The sequence below is a fragment of the Elaeis guineensis genome, chromosome 13, assembly GCF_000442705.2.
Source record: "Elaeis guineensis isolate ETL-2024a chromosome 13, EG11, whole genome shotgun sequence".
NCBI lineage: Eukaryota > Viridiplantae > Streptophyta > Magnoliopsida > Arecales > Arecaceae > Elaeis > Elaeis guineensis.
Window position 1 is genome coordinate 65,470,964 of NC_026005.2, and position 21,836 is coordinate 65,492,799.

At 33.7% G+C, this 21,836-nt stretch overlaps 1 protein-coding gene, 1 long non-coding RNA gene and 1 other non-coding gene across 4 annotated transcripts; 2 read left to right on the plus strand and 1 right to left on the minus strand.

Moving 5' to 3' along the window:
- Positions 1-1,455: 1,455 nt before the first annotated feature.
- LOC105032510 (protein CONSERVED IN THE GREEN LINEAGE AND DIATOMS 27, chloroplastic) lies at positions 1,456-11,918 on the plus strand. Its single transcript, XM_010906968.4, has 7 exons — positions 1,456-2,256; positions 4,814-4,966; positions 5,765-5,842; positions 6,817-6,912; positions 7,993-8,028; positions 11,306-11,484; positions 11,572-11,918. The coding sequence occupies exons 1-7, from the start codon at positions 2,002-2,004 to the stop codon at positions 11,732-11,734; spliced, it is 960 nt and encodes a 319-aa protein (XP_010905270.1). The 5' UTR covers positions 1,456-2,001; the 3' UTR covers positions 11,735-11,918.
- Positions 3,252-12,999, minus strand: LOC105032511 (uncharacterized). Of its 2 annotated transcripts, none has more exons than XR_003798725.2 (2): positions 12,729-12,999; positions 3,252-3,797 (listed from the first exon to the last, which is right to left on the minus strand). It is a non-coding gene; the product is annotated as an uncharacterized lncRNA (long non-coding RNA). The 2 variants fall into 2 exon arrangements; XR_829823.3 differs by having other exon boundaries at positions 3,252-3,803.
- LOC114912820 (U5 spliceosomal RNA) lies at positions 12,902-13,017 on the plus strand. Its single transcript, XR_003798727.1, has one exon. It is a non-coding gene; the product is annotated as a U5 spliceosomal RNA (small nuclear RNA).
- The last annotated feature ends 8,819 nt before the right edge of the window (positions 13,018-21,836 follow it).

Genomic DNA, 21,836 nt, shown 5'->3' on the forward strand with positions numbered 1-21,836 from the left:
TCTTACGTAATCTAACCAATAAATTCTATTTATTCAGTCTATACATATTTTAAGAGGTTTTAGATTGTATCTTTTGTCCGAAAAAATAATTGATTTTCTTTCATCATTTTGACTATTGAATTGCATTTTGTACAGATCAAAATGCTCCTAACTCTTTCATTCATCCATATGCTTATATCTTAAAATGATAATTATACAATCTAATAATAGATTCATGTAAAAGAAATTGGATCCTTCTTTTGCACGAAAAACACAACCTCTATCCATTTTAACATGTGATAACCCAAGATCGATAAAGTAGATTTTCTACTAAACAATTTATCATGCATTTTATCATGCCATCCGTTTTATGTTAACATAATGCGTAGGTTAGACATTATTGAAGCATATAATTTTTGGGTACCTTTGATGGTATGGAAAACAAGCAACAATATGGAGTATGGAATTTTAATTTTGAGGTTTCATCATTGATTTTGAAATAAAGGGTAGATATATCGCCTCTTGAGAGAAATCAATCCACAAGAGAAAAAAAGCATTATTCCCTGATCAATTATGGTCGTCAAACACATCCCAGAATGTAAACATTCTGATTCATCCCTGTTGTGTAGATCATAAAATGTTTTAAAGAAGAATAACTTCAGTTGTAAGCTGTCATTGCCTTTGTTTGCTGCTTTTTGTTGCACAGTGGAAGATGACGTTTCAATGACATTAATTTTTCATTTTCTAAAAGAAATTTCCGCTGGTACGACAACCTATCGTTTGGCAGGATGGAATCGTAAGATTCAACCAATCTGGTCTGATTAAGATCACTACATGCATCTCTCAGATTTTCAATTTCTTTCTTCTTTTTTTAACCATATGTCCTTTTTTGTTTGGTAAAATTTTATCATGTGTCTTTTATCATATGATACCTGTTACTAAGGAACATCTCCTACTTGCTGGGATGCAAACCATCAATACTACAATAAATCTGTTGCAATGTAAACCCTTAAATAAAATATTACACCCTGAGAAATATGTCCAACATTGATCTGACTGTCCACAAAAAAGATATATATATATATATATATATATATATATATATATATATATATATATATATATATACGCGCGCACGTGCGCATGAAGCATATCAAATGAAAAGAATGGCTTAATGTAAAAAATAAGAGGACATAATAATAATCCTTAGATCTACATTAATAGTTTAGATGAGAACACGGTTGCCCAAACTGTTCAAATATTTCTAAGATTTAGCTATTTCTTTCTTTTTTTAGTTCTTTTAACGTGCGTGTATGAGCGCACGCGGTGCTTATCTGAACTATTGATGTAGATCCAAAAATTATTATTATGTCTTCTTACCTTTCACATTAAGCCACTCTTCTCATTTGATACGCTCTCTATATACATATATAGATTGCATCAAAATATTTACAGATTCAGAATTTCATATCCATGAAATATGCTAGCTCATAATTTATGTGAAGCAGCAAAGAGAAATCGAGTTTGGGAAGTGGTAAAATTAACAAAAATAAATCCTTTGTTTAGTGATGTTGCTAGATCTGATGATGTGCGTGCATGCCCAGTTGGCAAATTCTTGAGGCACTGCACGCAGAGGCAACGTGTGAAGAACCCACCTGCCACGTGTTGGAGTGCTTCTCCCATCTGCTCCCTTAGGACCACAAAAATAACATAAGCTCCATTCCAAAACCAAGGAATCTGAACCTAAGCTGCACCCAAATCAAACATTCTCTGAGCCCTCAGATCTCCAATCAGAAAGCAGCTATTGTTCTCCATTAAGTCCATGTCATACTTTTGGTGCATAGAAGCTCAGACAACGGCTGCCTCGCCGTAGATAATGGCCTCAAAATTTTCCAGCTCAGTATAATTCCCATCACGTAAAAGACGCATGGCCACAAAGAAAACATAGCATCCTTCTTTTCTCACTGGATATGGTCATCTTTTCTGTTTCGTTGGCTTGGAAGAAATAAAACTGAGAGTATCATGAGCTATGTGCTGAAAACTATGCTCCGGCTACAGATTTCCGGCCATGCAATCAGAGACAACAGACTTCCACGTATTGGAGGTTATCGGAAGGAGTGGGTTCTTCGAGTTTGGCAAGTGAACTGGCAGTCGAAGTGGAATCATGTGAGCATTGTCAAGGCCTTGAAGGATGAGGCTGAAGGTGGTGCAAGTGGATTTGCAGGCCAAAGATGGGATCCTGGCTTAGAGATTGAAGTCCCCTTTGAGCAGAGACCGGTAAGCATGTCATACCTGGTTCATATCACATGTAAACAGTTTTTGGATCTTTGTCACTAGAGTAGCAATTACAAATGATCTGATGAGAGCACTAAATGATTTGAGTTTTTTTCTGAAACTGTAGTGGTACAATTTAGAATGAGATAGAAATGTCAAAAGAAGACTATCTGCGAGGTCACAATTTTGTATGTTTTAGGAGTCATGAAAGATGGGCCACACTCTTAGAACAACACAAATCAGCTACACACTAAACCACATAACTAAAATTTTCATTTCCTTTCTTCATGGTTTTGCATGTGGTTTTAGCCAAAGCAGGCAGGCAGCTTTTGTAGACACAAGACAGACCCTCCTTCCTGAGTGAAGAGAAGAAATTGGCTTGAAGAATTCTCAGAACAGCAATCTAATACCTTTCCTAAACCCAGCCTGTTAAATGTAATGCCTGAGCTCACAAGAAAGGAAATATCTTCAATCAAACCCTCTGCATTTTGTATATCAAATGAAATATTAGCCTTATGCTTGACAGTTCTTGATTTATTGAGAAAAATTCCGATAAAATTAAAACTATGGCCCCATGCTGAAGCAGCTGAACTTCTAAAGAAATCTAGGAAGGCCTAATAATTATCTATGAATGCAACAAATCTGTTGTAAAGGAAGAGAACTAACATGGCTCAAACCCCTACATACTTGACTCATGAAGCAATTTTTTTTTTACCAGTTCTCAGAACGAGGCATTCATTTAGTTGGAGCAAAGGTGAGGGACAAGAAGCCCTGAATTTTGCTTTGGAAAGAGAGTTACCTAGTATTAGCCTGATTAGTTTTTTGAATCAATAAATTGCTGTAGACGATTGACCTAACTAGCTTCCTCTGACCAATATGGTAACTTTAACATAATTATTGAGTAAATAAAGATAACATATTCTAATTCATATGGATTCTATCCTTGCAATTGCCTGTCCACAGCCACATCTCAACAATATATAAGCTAACATACCACAGAGCAACTTAATAGTTAATATTATCAACCAGGAAAGAAAACTACAGCCTATAGTACAACGATGACAGGAAGAAATCATTAAAAGATCATATCAGCAGTGCCTGAACACCAGTCTGAAAATATGTAGAGTTGTAGACATACTTTCTTAATGCAATACAAACTATTTAAAGGAGCTACTGCTCACAACATTGCAGACAAACATAACTCATCCCTAATGTCATCCATTCCATATTGCTAGGACTGCTTGACCCTCAGGTGACATCTGCCATGAGGTTGAACAGGTTTAACAAAATTAAGGATTGCTGTACCTGAATCATTTTTCTTCATCTGCTGCAAGTGGGTCTATACAAGGTTCTGTAGCATCGGGTAGGAGATAGGTAACTGATTAACATAGGAAACATGAAACAACCTCCTATCTTAATAAAGATTCTATCACGTAGATATAATTTGTTAGGTTTGTATCCAAGGGGAATATGTCACTTGAATCATGGATCTTATGTGGCTTATGTTCCAGATATGAAGAAGAGCCGAGACTTCTTAGGAACAACTGCAACTTGAATAAAGATGTCAAACAGTAAATGAAGTACCATTAAAAATCAAATCTTTATGAAAGACATACAGAATTATCTATGAGACTGGTTCCAGATTAGATTGGTCATATTCCAGGAAGTATACACAGTAAATGAAAAGAAATAAAATATGCATCAGCAGTAGTGGGACAAAACCTCAATAACATGAATACAACAAATCCAAAAATATGAGTTGTTCATTCTAGCATAAAACTTACTAAAACCATACATCCAAGAATACAATGTTTTACTGAAAATTTTGTTTGAGATATTCTTGCGTTAAGCCAGAAGCTTCTTAAAATGCAGGTGCACTCATGACCCAACTGAAAAGTGGCCTGTCCGGTGCTGGTCCAGATTCTCAACTTCTTCCCTAGGTTGCAAAAAGCCTAAATAGGAAGCTTATGTGAAATGCTTTGGACCAGATGGGTCATTCCCAAAATTTACGAATCCCATAATAATGAGAAAAGACTAGTTAGTTATGTTAAAGGAATATCTAGGAGAATTTCAATGGAGAAAAAGGCACATGATGGAACAACATTTTGCTATAATATGGTCATATTGACAAATGGAGCCTGTGTGCCAGATGATTCGTCATAATGCCTATGATGATAAATCAGGGAGCATAGGATCAACTTTGATGGCAACAATAAGGGGCTCCATGGCAGAATAGCTATCATGAATGGTTATGTTGCCTCTTTCATACTCTTCAGAAGTAGCTGGTACACATTTTTCCACAACAACCTTTGCTTTCAGAAGCCACTTCAGAAATTTACAGAAATATCTTTTAGTAACTCTGCTTGGCTAAAATCATGCTCCTGCATTCACCATTGCATGAAATGCAAATTGATTGATTCTATTCGCATTTAATGTCTTATAGCTCATGGTGTGGATTTCCAAGTGCAACATTAGACATGTTAATTTTGCTTCCAATTCTTGCATTATTACGATCCAAGATAGTTTCCATTTTCTACATGCTTATGATTCTGTATGATAGGTGAACGAGTATTCCTTGTTGAAAAATAGCATCCTTTACTCATGGGGTGACCTAAGTCCACGGTCATTATTTCTTCGCCTTGGAAGCTTGTGGCTGGTAACTTTTACAGTTCTAGGGGCACCAATAGCAGCTGCAAGTTTTGACCCTTCCAAGGTATGTCATAATACATATCCTTGTCATACTAATACGAATTCTTTTAAACGTTCAAAGCATCATAGAGAAGGTAGGTACAGATTGCATGATTTCATAAGAAATTCAGATGGCAAGGCAAAGATTTACATGCTAGAGTAGTTAATAGATCATAATGATTGGCGGTCCAAAAGTATAATGAACAACTACGGTAATGATGCTGCAAAAAAAGTAGAATTAGATGCTTATTTTATGTTGGAGCATAAATAAATAAAACACTGAAATTTGAAAAATCTACAAGCCAGCCAAGGTACATCCAGATTTCTACCATATTCTTTCTTGGAAAAATAAACCTGAATCATTGTTATTTTGTAAAAAGGAAGGATATCATGACAAAAAATCGTACTACTTAATTGATCAGACTTAACTTAAAGAAATGCTACAGGGACTAAAAAAATACACATTAATGCTATTGATATCATGGATGACAGAATGCTCTAATTCAATTTCTTATTTCTTAGTGGAAAATAATTCTTCACCTGTTAATTATTCATCATAAAATGCATTAATCCGTGCAGAATGATTAAAAAATTTTACCACCCACTTTTACAGCAATGAGATTCAACAATTTTTTATTACAGAAAATGAGCTGAAAAGTCGGGTCAGAAAAACAGAATATTTCCTTGCTAGATTGCATGTTCCTTAAAAACTAATTTAAACTAGACATGCAAGTAAAATTGCAACAGCTAGGGCCATCTGTAGCATAGCAACTTCTTTCCACTAATGACTCAACTTTTTTTTTCCCTTTTTTGTGGCATGCAGGACCCATTGAAATTTGTCCTAGCTGCTGGGACTGGAACTCTTCTCCTGGTGTCCCTGGTTGTACTGCGAATATATATGGTATCTTCAATTCTAGATATCGTTCATAAAAATATAAAATAGAATGATAACACATCAAAAGAAGGTAACTTTCCACTCTGACAAGGCTGTACGTTAATGAAATAGGTTGTCAAAATATACCACTTGACATAACTAGACCCATTAAAATAATTAAAACAACATCACTTAGAGTTACTAACAATGTTTAGTAGGAAAATATTTTCCAAATGCTCATGGAGAGATCTTTATCCCTCAACCCTATCAAATACGAGCATGTAAAGGAGTCCCTTTGTCTTGGGCGTAATGCCAACATGACTGCCATACAAAAATGAACAAGAAAGTTTCAGCAGGGCAATGCAGATGGCAGATCTCCAGCCTGAACAGAAATTTCTATGCTATCATCTGGACATAAGAATTGTTCTTTAAGTTGTCTCCTGAATTCTGGATTAGGATAAGGAAGTCATATTATCACTTACTGTAGTGGGTAGATATAGTGTATATGCATCGTTATATGCGTACAGCATATACATGCTCTATGTGTTGTGATTTACTTTTCAATTTTAAGCACAAACGGACAATTACAGTATACATTAGTTTAATGTTGTGTTCTACTCATTAATCTTACTTGGGGAAAAATAATAGCTGCTATATATGTTCAATACAATAGTTTTGCAGCCACTAACAGTGGGTAAATATGCCACAACAGAAATTAGTAGTTCCAATATAAAGTTAGGTCAGAAAGAGGTTGGTTTGAGTCTTTGAGACTTCATAAGGAAGGGATTATCGAAGGACCCATGTAACTAGCAGAACCTAATACCCATGTCAGAATTCAGACAAAGTAAAATCCTTCTCCCCCCTCTTTTCTTCACTTGGGAGACAAGAGGTGGGGGCATATCTGAGATGCTAATTTCAGTTATAAAAATGAATTTTTGTTTCGTTGAAAAATAGTTGCAATGGTAAAACCACTGATTTTTCTATGCATTTTTATAACACAGGGATGGAGTTATGTAGGTGATAGGCTGCTTTCAGCGGTGATACCTTACGAGGAAAGTGGGTGGTACGATGGGCAGATGTGGGTAAAGCCACCAGAGGTTAGTGCTCAACCATTACAGAAGCAAACCAATTAATGAAAAATAATCCATATTAAGGAACGAACAACGGTGAGGAAGCAAAAGAAAATTGCTAGAGCTATGATTAGAATATTGAAGCTTAGCTTGGCTGCATGGAACAGAGCATTCTATATGGCCCTTAGTTTAAATTATAAAGATTTCCATGCATTTATTAGAACATAATATGAGGTCTACAAATATCCAAATTCATAGCTATGAAAGAATGTAGGCATTCAAACAACAAGCTCCTGACTCCCAAAAAGTGCACATGCCACATGCACTCATGCAGCACATGCATGTACATGCGCCAAACATGCCCACACACAGACACACACACACACACGGCGCACTGCCATTTCTCTTTTCTAAATGGTTATGTCCCAAGAAGATACAAGTTAAAACATAAAGTTAATTAACCATCAAAAACGAATGAAAAATTTATATCAGGGTCCGGCATTGTCATTATTCAAAGTTTTAACAGTTATTGGGATTTTAGAACTGATGTTTAAGCAAACATAATAATCACAGGGCCACTCTTGAAAAGAGAAAATCCTCGAAAACCACATCATCAAGTCGCCCATAAGGTTATGCATGGAGCAATAAAATACTTTTTTGATGAATTGTTCATAGTTTTGGAAACCTTCTCAATGACTATTGCATTCAAATATTTTAAATGCATTGCTGTTTTCATATAAAATATTAAGTGAAGATTATGATCATTAAAGCCTTTTTTATTAAAACAATGACCTCCAAAATCTCAATCTACTGTATTTTTTCCAGCAATAGGGACCAGAAATTTCCTCATATTTTGACCTTTCAACCTTCATTGCATGCTTTCATCTTTCTAGTAGAGCCTTGTAGAAGTTTCCCAATAGCCCATCCCACTAATTTAATGTAACTTCACTGCCTTGCTTGCTGAATTAAATGATTACATGTGATACGAGCATGAAAAATTCAACTACTTGATGCAACCAAGCAAGTATACTTGAGTTAGCTCACATAACATTCGAGAAACTGTATCATGGTTCTGAGACAATGTTTACAACATTTTTCTTATCTTAGATATTGGCTCGTGACAGGCTGCTGGGATCTTATAAGGTACACACTGATCTGCATAAACCTCTTTATTATTCCATGGCATTTGCATTTGTAGAGGAAGCCTGTTACTTTCAGCAATTCTATCTCAACAAACTTTGGGGGTAGGGGTGGGGGTGGTGTGTGGAGGGACTAAACAGTATCTTAGCTAATTCTTGTGCTTAATCACATCACATCTGAAAATTCATGCTACTAGCCTAACATGAGAACAGATGCTTGCTAAGGAAATGAAGAAGAAAGAAAGGAAACAGAAAGACCTGGTCTATAAGGAATGCGAAATTCAAATAAGTCAATCAAGAAATCTTCAAACAATAAATAATCCTACCAGACCACATTCAGTTCACTTCTCTGTTGTAATTTTACAATCAGTCAAGAAAGGAAAGAGTTTTGATGTGCCTTCACCCAGAAACATCGACACCACCAAGGAGGTGTCTACTTTAATCAAAAGCAATGTACTTGGCATTCTTGAATTGCAGGATTAATCCCTTACAAGATCCCACTCAGCACTGTTTCCAGCACAGTTTTAATGAAACTAGGAGCATGACCTTCTAGATTGATGTGGCTAAATTTTTTTTTTCTTTTTTTTGAGTTTAGATTTAGTTAATTTGAAATTTGTTGCAGTCTATTTCTAGTTAATTGGCCTTTTCTTTCTTTGTTTTATTTTTCCTCTTTTTTTTTTTGGTGAGTGTTTGGAGTCCTCTTTCTTTTGGGTACAAGTGTTTGGAGTTCTTTATCTAAGTCTACGTAGTTAGTATTTTATTGCAATTTGTGTACTAAACTTTAGGGCTATTCCTTCAGTAGATTTTTGAGTCATGCAGTTTAGGTCCATTGTAGAGCAAAAATCCACTAGGAGCCAGCTTGCAATACATGGCATTCTTTGAAATTCTTAAAGCAATCCATGATAACTTGTCGAACATGAATATTAGTGTCCATGTATTGCAGTCAGGCCCCTCACAGAACCGATTTTCCATTTCGCATCAAACACAAAACGTGCCCATTTGGTCACATCCTGAGTATGGTTATTGTCTACAGTTCATAATTTAGGGGTTATCGTCTACAGTTCGTAATTTAGGGGTAGGTTGGTTGAGGAAAGGTTCCAAGACATGGGAATTTGTTTCATAATGATGTCCATGACTTTCTATATAAAGCTGTACAACATTGCAAAGTATATTAATTAAGAAACAATTAGATCTAAAGAAGTGAAGTTTCAAGTTGACTAGAAATCCTATGATAAGCCAAACTATACAAGTTACGGGTTCACAATAGGTATGTTGGGAGTGTGCAGTCCATAAGGAGGGGAGAATATTATATGATTCAAGGAACATTTTGAATGAAAATAGCTCCTTCACAGATGTTTTTCCCTTGGTCTTTGGTCTCTCAGAACTCCAATTTTTTCATCTATTCCAACCCCTCCTCTTCTTTTTCTCCCCCCGTATTACTCTTTTTTTCATTATTTCAACACATATCAGTTTTATTTTGTGGACTTAATGCAAAGAGGCCGAAAAATAGATCCCCTATGACATCACTTACCTGATTTATAGCACTGATTCAAGGAAAATTGTAGTAAGCCCCAATTCTGCTGCTATGTTATTTAATAATATGCAAATTTCCACTTTATCAATGAAGCAATCAACAGAGCTTTTGAAGCATAATCATAAGGAATACTGCACCATTCAATTTCCCCTATCCTGTTTTAGCACAGGTTAATCCTCTCTCTGTGAAACAGAATAGCCAGAGTAGTTACTCATCCAACTGGTTGTGGTTCCTCTATTAGTTCCTGGAAACCACCAGGCTCCTAGCCTTTTGCATTTACCAGGCTAAAACACGATAGATGACTAAAATATTTTGGGTAATTCCTTCACGTATGTCATCTCCCTTGAGCAGGACAACTCAACCTATGATAGTCTTTCTGTGGCATCCATTACCATAGTCACATTTTCAGAATTATACAAATGTCGTTATTGAAACATCTCGATCATCCACCTCAGAGGACCACCTCAAGTAGATACTATGAACTGCAATCTCTTCCTAATAGTGTACCTTTTAAAGGATTCCTTACAATGACAAATAATTACTTCTCCATTTCCAGTTCTCCATATTAGCGAACAGCTAACAACTGATCATCAACTTGATAGGCCTCTTTCTAATTGTACACCAGTGCATCAGAGAGCTTTTTTTCTTGCTTTTTTGGGTCAAGGGCATCACTAGCAGGAACAGGGAAAACGATGACTATTCTAACTACGGTCACAGAGCACTCTTGCTAAAATTTAGTATGCCACCTTTGCCTAGTCATCTGAAATAAATCGCAAACAGAAAGACTTCATGGTTGATAAGTACTTTACAGCTCCAAAAATATGTTATTTTCCCATTCCTGAGAAAAACATAAGCCTCCTTGTCCTTGAGCAATTTTCAGATCCAGTCTTTAATCTTCTGTGCTATGTCACAACCAAGGATGGAGCACAAGGGGTGGTCACAACTGTCCTCCATGAATTTTCAATTTCCTTTCGATATCTTATAGTTATTGAATGCTTGCACCCTTCTCTAAATTTTTTGGTAACCAGTAGACACCAAGGTATGGAGAATATTGATAAGATTGTACTCTGGAAGTTTTGGATAGTCTAGAGGATATTATTACTGGCATATCTTTTTAAACTCAGACTGAGGCACAAGTCCATGATAGTAAGAAAACTATTCACTATATCACCTCCTTCTGCACCTAGATGAACACTTAGGATTAAATGATTAAGTGAACAGTAACACCGCAACCCATTAAGTTCCAATCTTATATTCACACTTTACACAAAGCCCACTTTGGAATATTTACATCTCTCCAAAATGGATTATCATGAATTAGACTGAGATTAATTGCAAATTATATGAGAAAAGAAGCAGATGAGAAGGATGAAAAAGCGGAGGAGCAACTTTTTTAAGTTGCAGGATTCCAGCAGTTAAAATGAAGAGTAGGAATCCCTAAGAGCTAAAGATATGTAGTGATAAACCCACCCTCATCCCCGCTGCCACCCCGTTCTTCCCTTATTGTCTATTAATTTAATTCCCCTCTTTTATCTGCTGTTTCAAAGAAAGAACTTTCTGAACATTAAATTTTCCCAACAAAAAGATAAAGATGGAACATTTTATGACTCAGTGATTGGGATGGCACCTCACTGTTAATGTTACCCGTGCAAACCCCACAAATCTCATGCATTAACAACTAAATTTTCTTAAAAGATGGATCATAGTAGACAGTCTATCTAAAAGATGTCTCTAACCTATGAAATAGGTAAAGCCAGTCATTAAGTTGTTGAAACAAACATTAGTTGGGACTGGAGTGTTGCTTGTTACTGCGGTATCACTATTCATATTTGCTGCTCCAGTGGAGAACTTCCTCCATTCAGCTTTTGATACAAAAGGAAACAATTTGGATCTTCCAACTTCTTCAAAGAACAAATTCAACTTAAGGTACAGAGTCACATACTGTTCTGGTATTGGATTTGAATTAGGCTTCCCTCTTACTGATTTTCTTTTTCTTTTATTTTTAATTTCCAGAAAAGAAGAGTTGCTGAGCTTACCAGTAGAAGTGAAGGATGATGACGACCTAGCAGCTGCTGCAGCTAAGGCTGCTGATGGAAGGCCAGTGTACTGCAGAGATAGATTTTATCGTGCCTTAGCAGGTGGACAGTACTGCAAGTGGGATGATTTACTGAATTAGCCCACATAGCATCAACTCAATCTCTTAAGAGAACATTATACTTTATAGGTTGTCTATGCTTAGCAATAGCTATGACAAACAAATATTTGTTGTCATCAACTAAAATAGGACCTTTTGCACAAGGAGACACGGGGCAAGCCCAATGCACCTTAAATATGATGCATCCTTTCTTTTCTTCTCCTTATTTTCTTTTTCTGTTTGAAATAATTAAATTATGCATCTTTTGCTGGGAATTTCTTCGTAAAGTAGCTCAGTTATGATTTGACTGATGGGCATGGAAGGTATGGTTTGCCTAGTCTTTTGATCCTTCCAGGCTTCCACTTTTAAGAGTGAGAGGTGATTGCTGTCCTATGGTAAAGATAAGCTTCTTAAAACATCAAAGGACCATACTTTGGAAGCAAAATGGAACATCATAGAAAACCTTGTTATTTTTATTTATGATGGAATATTACATGCAAGGTTTCCCAGCTACAACCTTGAAAATCCCTACGAAATGTTCCACTACTTGAAGCACTTTGACCAATATGAACCTGTGCATTCCCTAAAGAACCATGCCTACCAGCAACAACCAGCCTCCAAAGTCTAGCTACCCACCCTTAACCAGCCTCCAAAGTCTAGCTACACACCCTTCTTCCTAGATGTCCACGATCATTCCATGCAAATTTAATCCCTCCTTAGGGTAACATTATTCAGCCTCTTGCAATCTAATTCGTTGGAAACCTCATGCTCTTCCCATTATTCTACTGATCTAAAATCCAAAATATTTGATGGTTCCCTAGATATCCCATAATGGATGGCGTGAACATAGGATAAAAACCAATCAAGAAATGCCTTTCTTTGCAGAGATACCGGAGCAAAACAGGAGCCATTAATCAAATTACCCACCAATACAAACTAGAGACAAGGTACAATGCAAGAAATCCAACATATATGGGTTCCAAACAGTAGATATTGTGATTCTAAGCCAGAAATAGAGTAGATCTGGAAAGAATACCTGGACGGAGGAGTTGCAAAGCGACCCAAGTCGTCCTCTGGCAGCAGAAAGCAGGAGTCGTTAATACGGGAGATAAGCAACTGTTCTGCGTTTAGTCCCATATCGGCTACTTTTCTTAGGCACTCGACACTGTGATCTTTTATAGATGCTGGCTGGAGCTTATCGAGCCACGCAGCTGCGTGGTGAGCACAGAGCGAACTATTCTTTCGCCTTTTACTAAAGAATACCGTGTGCTCGCCACATGAAGCAGCATACGCTAATTTTTGGAGGGTCCTTTCCCACAAGGAAGGCCCTGCAAACCAAAATTGAAACAATTTGAGACGCTATGGAGGAAAATACTAAATTGGTTACTCTATTTTTACATATTGTCTATATAATTTATAAATATATTTAATTTTTGAAAATCAAAGGTGGGCTGCAATCTGAAGGTAGAGTGTAAAATGGTTATATTATATTTTCACATCAATATGAATTGATGGTGTTAACATTTATGTCAATATCTTACAAAAAAATTTGTAAAAGATATATTTTTAAAGCGTAAATTGAAAGTTTGATGAAATTTTATGATTTTGAATATGTTAACTCTTTTTTTTAGATAAGTGATAGGTGTCTCTATGGCAAAAATGGGACTAGTATAATTTACAGGAATTGGTATGATAAGAGTTGAGTTACGAGACAAGTAAAATTTTTATATGCACTAATAGTGCTCTAATATATTTTTATTTATAAATTTAATATATATTTATAGAGTCGACATAAATTAGAATTGAAATAGCTATCAAGATCAATGATTGGAATAAAGTTTATATTTGGTCAATAAAATATAATATCACATATATAATAGTCAGACTAGGGAGAGCATTTCAATTTCCATAAAGAAAATTTATTTTTTCTTTGGGAGTTTAATGGATATTATGCAATCAACTATTCTTTAAATATTCTCAAATCTTGATAATTTATCTAATTGAAGAAAAAATAAAAGTTGGGATGGTAATTATCAAAAAGCAAATGAGTGTTTGGATCATTCAATTAATATATCATTTTTCTTATTTGAATTTTAACATGGGGAAATCAAGGTTCGTCCTTTGCTTGCATTTTATGTTTAAGATCTGTAGTGTATCTTTATTGCAACTGATGTTTATGACACCTATTTTATTTTCATTTCTAACATGAATGTAAGTTCAAATAAAATAGAATGCAAAAATGTAGAAAACAAAGTATTCATGATAACATGGAAAGAACTATGTACAAGAGATTAATTGTTAAATAAAAAATCTACTACTTCCAACAAAAAAAAAAAAAAAAGATCATGCCAATAAAACTAAAGTTCAAAACTAAATTAACATCTCAACTTCAAAGATGGATACTTAAGAATATGCACTACAGGAAATAAGGGCTTCAGCAACGGTCAGACACAATAATAAAAGCAAAAAAAATCATTGAAAAAAAATTTATCTACAATTTTTTTGACCGCTGCTATGTCATTGGATAAACTGTTGTAACTGTTATATTTCAATATTTTACTGACGATCATAACTACTTGAAAAATTCAAACATTTTCTAACGGTCATAATCATCGAAAGAATTTAAACTTTTACCGATGGTTTTGGAGTTGACCATTGAAAAAATAAAATATATCCCAGTAACCAGAACCACTGGGCAAAGATTTAGAAACTTTTGAATTTTGATTGTTGAAAAATTTTAATCTTATAACAGCGATTTTGATCGCTAGGAATGTTCATTTAGCAGCATTTTGATTACTGAGAATACACATTTAGCAGCAAATATAGCCACTAGCAACAACCTTTTAACAGTGAATATGACCACTGATAATATTTTATATTATTTTTTAAAAAAAAGATAATCTAATAACTTGACCTGATATGAGCATACATAATATTCTCCTTTTTAGTTGCATCTTAAAGCCACCTAATTTACTAAAAATAAGTAATTAATCAAAATTTTTAATTGAACTTTCACAATTATTAGAATCAATTAGTCCTTCATAAAACAAATAAAAGTTTACAAAAAGAAGAGCTTTTCATGTAACAAAACTAATAGTAATGAAACTATAATTTTTTTAAATAAAGTTGTAGATACATTCTTTAAGATTGTGATTAAAAAATCTATTATCCCAAGTAGATAAAATAAAAAAAAATTATATACATAATGATTAAGAGATTTGCATTAATTCTCGACAAGTTTAAGTCTGCAAAAAAAAAGAAACAAAAAAAAAATATAATTAAACCATAAGTAAATAATATATAAGAGTAATAAAAATTAATAAAAAAGATAGATAAGAAATTTGCAATTGTTGATCCTATAGCATCACCAATAACTTGCTGCGGCCCAACAATCTAGATCAATGGCTCATTTTGCACCCTACAAAATTAATAAAAATCTCTCAAAATTCGATCTCTAGAATAGTATTACCCACCATCTTAGATAAATTTTTACTTATAAGTATTCTGCATATCACCTCAGTTTTGTAAGGCCATCTTAAAATTTTCAAGATGATCTCATTTTCTTCATACAAATAGAGTTTTTAATTTATCAATATAATACGAATACAAAGTAAATAAATATGAAATATATGAAAAAATAGAGAATAATCAATTTATCTTGATGGTGCAAGCATGTTGGGACCTTACTCTTTTATCCTGATTTTTTCATAATTAAGTAAAGAATTAGATTCATAATAAAAATTAGATTTATCCAATATCAGTCTAAAAAAATAAAAAGTACTACCAAAATAAGCAATAAAATAATATATAACAATGCAATCCATTAGATGCAAATATTATAGTTTGCAGGATATGAGATGATGCTATAGGAAGTTCATACATGTATATGTTAATATAAATATGTTATATTGAAATTCAGTATAAATTTTTGAAATAATTAAGTTCCATAATTAAGTAAAGAATTTGATTCATAATAAAAATTAGATTTATCCAATGTCAGTCTAAGAAAATAAAAAGTACTACCAAAGAAAACAATAAAATAATATCTAACAATACAATCCATCATATGTAAATATTGTAGTTTGCAGGATATGAGATGATGCTATAGGAAGTTCATACATGTATATGTTAATATAAATATGTTATATTGAAATTTAGTGTAAATTTTTGAAATAATTAAGTGCCATATTGAACAAAAGAAAATCAAACATAAGCTCCATTAAGTGAAAATTCAGGCAACAAATAAATGGATGCCATTAACAAATAAGTGATATAGAGAAAAAAATTAAATTCTTTTCCTTATCTTGCTCACATGATTATTTTTTTAAATTTAGTACAAAGAGAGCATCACTAAATTAAGATAGGGAAACTAGAAGAACAAATCTGAATTGTTGATGAATGTTTGGCTTCATTTGATGCCAAGGGATAATACTTAACAAATGACATAACTTTTATAAGACCTCCTCTCATTATACCCAAAACACTCTTTGAAAGCTATTGCTTCAAATAATGCTGCTTGTGTGTCTACTATATACCGAGAAAATAATAATAAAAAAATATAATACTCAGATATTTATCCGACATAGTCATATAGTTTTTCTTCAACCATCTATACACAGACTTAAAATTGCTAAAAAGTTGAGCTTCAACAATATATTATCCTATAAAAAACATACAAACACCCCATTATCTACAAGCATATAGCATGTAAAGTAAAATTTTAACATGTCAAAATAGAGAAAATAATACCATAATTTTGAAATAACCATAATTTTGAAGTAATAAATCTTTTTGATATATCTTTCTATCAAAAGCTGCATCCCTTCTTAGTATTGTATCACTAACTGTTCATGAAAATTACTCGTTTGAGTTATTTCTCAAAAAATTATAATCTAAATAATTATACTATTTATTATTTTTTGATTTTCAAAATTTAGAATATTAATGAAAACTTGGTGAATAAAATAGAACTTCTATTCTTCATATGCAAACATTTTTTTCTAGAGTTTTCAATACATGGCATAAATAAGGCTTCATTCCTTGTATATGAAGAAATTATGCACCAAGGAATGCTACCATGATATCAATTCAAGCTTCTCCAAAAACTTATTATCTTGCAAAAATTAAGAAAAAACCCAAGTTTTCCTTTTATAATGCATTGACCAAAAATTTAGATATAAGAAATAGTATTACCACATGAATTTAGGGTTTCCATTAGGCAAACATCCTTCGTAGCCAAAGGAGTATTTTACATCTTGCAAATAACTTACAATATTTTATCCTCCTCTACATCTCCAAAATTGTGGGATCATAACTCCATGAAGAATAAGTTTTTCCAAAAAAAAAGAAGACTTCTTTAAGTATCATATATCAATATACTAAAATTATTGATCCAAATCAAAAATCTTATAACAGTATTTTTTTCTTTCAAATAATTTTAGTAGATAATGCTACTGCATAAATACAAAAAAAAATGTAAAAGTATATTAATTAGAACAATAGTCCAATATATTACATCAAATATCATATATCCTCCATAATCCATACAAAATTCTCACGTAATACATGAGTAAATAATTTGCATGCAAACAGTATCCAACTATAAATGTTACTAACATCACTCACTCAAACTTAACATGGAGTGAAGCCTAAAAATTTATACAGCTTATGTGGAAGATATAGCATGAGACTTCACAAAGAAGTATGCAAATTGTCCATCAAGTATAAAATACAGAAAGAAAATAGTATATGGCTACAACTGGTGGAAAAATAGTTCTTGAGATGAGAAAAGTCTAGATTATTGATGACCAGTATAACACAAAGATTTATGAGAATATATAATTCAAAATAGTAAATAGTATGGTTAATCTATTTATAAGGCTCGCCAAACAAAGATTCCTACTTCCTATTATGAGAAATGGCCTAAATTAGGTATAGAAGACTTACTAAATATATGAGGTAGTTAAAAAACAACTAGCCACTACTATGAAACATTTTAGTTAGGCTTATTTCAACAATTCAAAGAAGTTTTTATTCATCAAGTACATTCCAGACCAAGTAGTATGGGCAAGAATATTGTTGATAGATTTCTTCTTGAAGGTAGAGTTTTTAATCAACTAAGGACTAAACACCATCACTACACAAAGGTCATGAGTGCTTTTGCTACTATGATTAAAGAGTGAAAAAAAAAATTAATAAGTAAAAAAATAAGTCAAATTTGTCATCTGAGAAAGATATGAGAGACATATAAGAATAAAATGGATAAATCTAATAATCAATTGAACATTTCAACAATATAAGATAATTAAAATTTTAACTAAATTACATTTTAAGGCTCTCAATTTTACTCCTAGATGCATTCTTAAAATCTTTTATAGATGCACAAAAGTTATAAGCATATTTTTAGTCAAGTTGAATCTACCTGAACCTCTTACATATAGAGAACAATTGGAAGTGCTATGTGAAAATATGTTTAACTTCTTCTAGACCTTATCGACACCTAACAACCACTTTGTAAGAGTGAAAGATGGATAATAAAATATATGTATCACCTAATGAGTTGAAATAATATGACTTGATGATGATGATCCAATGGATTATATCGGCGAGCACTTAGAATCACTACATGCATCATTTATCTACACAAAATTTTTAAATAATTATTACCTCAATGTATTTAGATTTTAAATTATTTTTATATTTAAATCTATTCATATATACTTGTGTAGTATGAATTAGTGGGGCATGCATTCCATTAGATTGGCACTGTTGACGATATTAGTTTTGTGAGCTCTCTAAAGTTTGTTTCACAAAAAATAACTCAGCTTGTACTTAGATATATTTGTCTTCCAAATTAATATTCTTTTGAGTTACAGTAGCCAACTTTTCTTTCAATTTTTAAAGCTTTTGTCTATCTTATGTAGCATCCCTTATGTACTCAAAACAACATATTTGGTCCTAAAGGTCACTAGGTGCTACACCCTTTCTTATCATATGAATTCATCCACATCTTTCACATCCTATTACTTCTGAGTCACATCATCAGAAGCAATTCCATACTTAGTGGTATCAGGTGTATCTCTAGCAGCAATGCATTCACGAAGTTGTTGCTGCAACACCAACCAATAATAATTCAGAAAAAAGAATAATGAATATAATAATAACAATTGAACAATAACAATAACGATAAGATTAACAAACAATTATCTCCACCATCTCATCATTCATTAGCCTTTGATCTTTATGTTGATATATTATTATAAAAAATTTAGCTCTTATAGGATGTAAGCTATCGGGCCTCTTTTGAGCCTACAAATTACAGTTATTAGAGCTATACAGTTGATAAATAAGTATGTCAAATAATATATGCAAGAAATCTATAAATCAATAACTAAAGATTTGAAGTACCTCTTCATGATTGATTGTGGCAAAGCTTTTGACTCCAGTAGTATGGATCATCTTTTGCAAAATATGATTATTTTTATTGGTCTCACTACATTTCTTTTATTAACAACAAAATTTTAGAAATTGATTACATTGAAAATTCATTATGCAATACTTTACAATTGTTGGATAGGATCCGGTACCACTTGTTGCAACAAGAAGAAAGAATACATAAAATGAGGATACAATCAAATACGTGGATCAGCCCAAGTGCTACCTCCATGGGACATGCAAACTTCACTATGAGAAATAAATAAGTACAAGAGAAGAACACCCACTCTTAACTCTCATATACAAATCTTTCTTAACAAGCACTCACCCTCACAAAAGCTTTTACAAAATCTCCCAAGGAGACCTCTCACAGACCTGCCAGTGCTAGGATCCTTGATGTCTTTAGACGTTTTCTGTGATCCAAGCCGCTACATCATACCTCACGGTTGCTTACACGATCGTTCTGAGATATGCTGTCACTCTACCGGATACTCTGTTCTGTTATCTATCCTTAGTGCTTTGCTTGTGTCTGCTCTACCAGCTACAAGTTCTCTGTCGAACTCTTTGTAGCCTCGGTTGCCCATAGGGCCTTTTAAAAGCCTCAAATCGAGCCCAGAACAGAGACAGGACTCTGATTAGAACTCAAATACCCCCTCCCCCCTCACTGTTGGATTGCTCTCACGTGTGTCGTTAACACTTGATCATGCAAACAGGGCTATAGATCGTGAGAAATGAGCATGAAATATTCTGAACCGTATGTAGACCATGCTGTCGGTCCACAGCAGTCACATAGACCATGAAATCCTGCGCGGTCCACCATGGACTGCGTCACACCACAGGCCTACGCCCTCGCACCCGCGTGCTGCACTAGCCTGGGCCGTTCCAGCGCTAGGCCGTAGGCATCCATGCACGCTTGGGCCGTGCTCCTACGCTAGTCCGAGCGCCTATGGACCAACCTGCAGGACTCACTGGACCACACGCTATGGGCCCCAATGTTCCATATCTCCGGGCTTCTCGCAACGTGCTCTTTGAGTTAGACTTCTTCGCATCTGGATCTTCACTATTGTGAATCGAATTCGAGATATCTGATTCGAACAACAATTATCTTTACTTCATCGAAGAGAAAAAATTGCAAATATATATGCCATTGATCTAAAAAATCCTTTGATTTGTACAAACAATATTTCTCTCTCCTCATCAGTCTTATATACATCAAAGAAATATCACTTCAGTTCACTTTTTCAATCCTTTCACTTTATAGAAATAGAAAATATACTCCAATCTTTGGCTATTGGATCAATTTGGACCTTACTCTATAACATATATAATAAGAAAAATAAATTCAATTTGAACCATATCTTAAAAGTTGAAGATTTATATGTTCGAGGTATTATGTGATACACTTGCACTATTTCTCACATCTTCTCCTTTATGTTGAATAGTATTGCTCTTCAATCAGTATACATAATAGAGCCAAATTGCCTCTTCGAGCAATTTCGCTTAAGCAGTTAGCATAGTTTGCTGCATGTTTTCCTATAGATTGGTCTAATTCATTTACATCAACAATCATCCATTCATTGGACTCTCATAAATCAATACATCTTGTAGGCCTCTGTCCCGTTTTCCTATTAGCTATAGATTATATTCAATATCACGTATGCATGTATACACAAATAGTTAGGTTATGTAATGTTGATATAAAAGACACTAACATTTATAATACTGAACTATCAATCTGAACAGAATATACTTTATACCAAGATTTATGCCATTGGATTGCTATATGAGCAAAGGATCAGCAATACTTGGTTCGATATGATGAATAGTAGCTTGAGAAAATTGCTCAATATGTGTTGGTTGGGGCTGCTGATTGCATGTAGGCAATGTTTGCTGTGCATGGCTACTAGCTAATATATTAGGCTTCTGAAGTGGCGAATTGTTGGACCCTTCTAAAACTCCATGCTGCTGTTGGCTGAAGTAACTACTCATAGATCGTACTGATATCCTAGCTAAACATTTGTATGGCATAGCAAATACCTCTACCTATCCTATAACAAAATTATATGTCAGATAGCATGTGTAAAGGCAAATAAACTTAATATTAAACTTATAAATAATTTGATATTACAATTAGAAGTTAACAACAATGTATAAATTGAAATTCTATGCAACAAATGGAAGCTAATGGCAATGTATCAACTAAAATTCTATATTACATTTTGAAGCCAACAAGGATATATAAATTAAATTTACTTGATTAACACACAAGAAAGATAAGCTGAATGGAAATGATTAATTGTAAGTTATCAAATACAAATTCTAATTCTTTCTTTCACTTTTTCAAATGAATATGACTTAGATATTCAATCATCTTCACTACCACCTAACAATTACGTATTATCTTGTCTCACAAACGTGTCAACAACAGTTTTTTCAATTGTTGTTCCATCACCATCTGCTCTAGCCCATGATACTTTGTCAACAGCAGCAGTTCAGTCATCATCCAATGGATCACTGTTTTATGATTCACTTTCGATATATGTATCAATGTCATCAGTAGATGATGCTGCAGTCATCTCAAATAAATCTCATGATTCGATTTTGACAACCATATGCTAATTTTTGTCTGTCGAATCATTGACATAGAATACTTGTTTTACTTGAAATATCAAAATAAAAGGTTTGTTTGATAAGTTTTGTCCGGTATAAA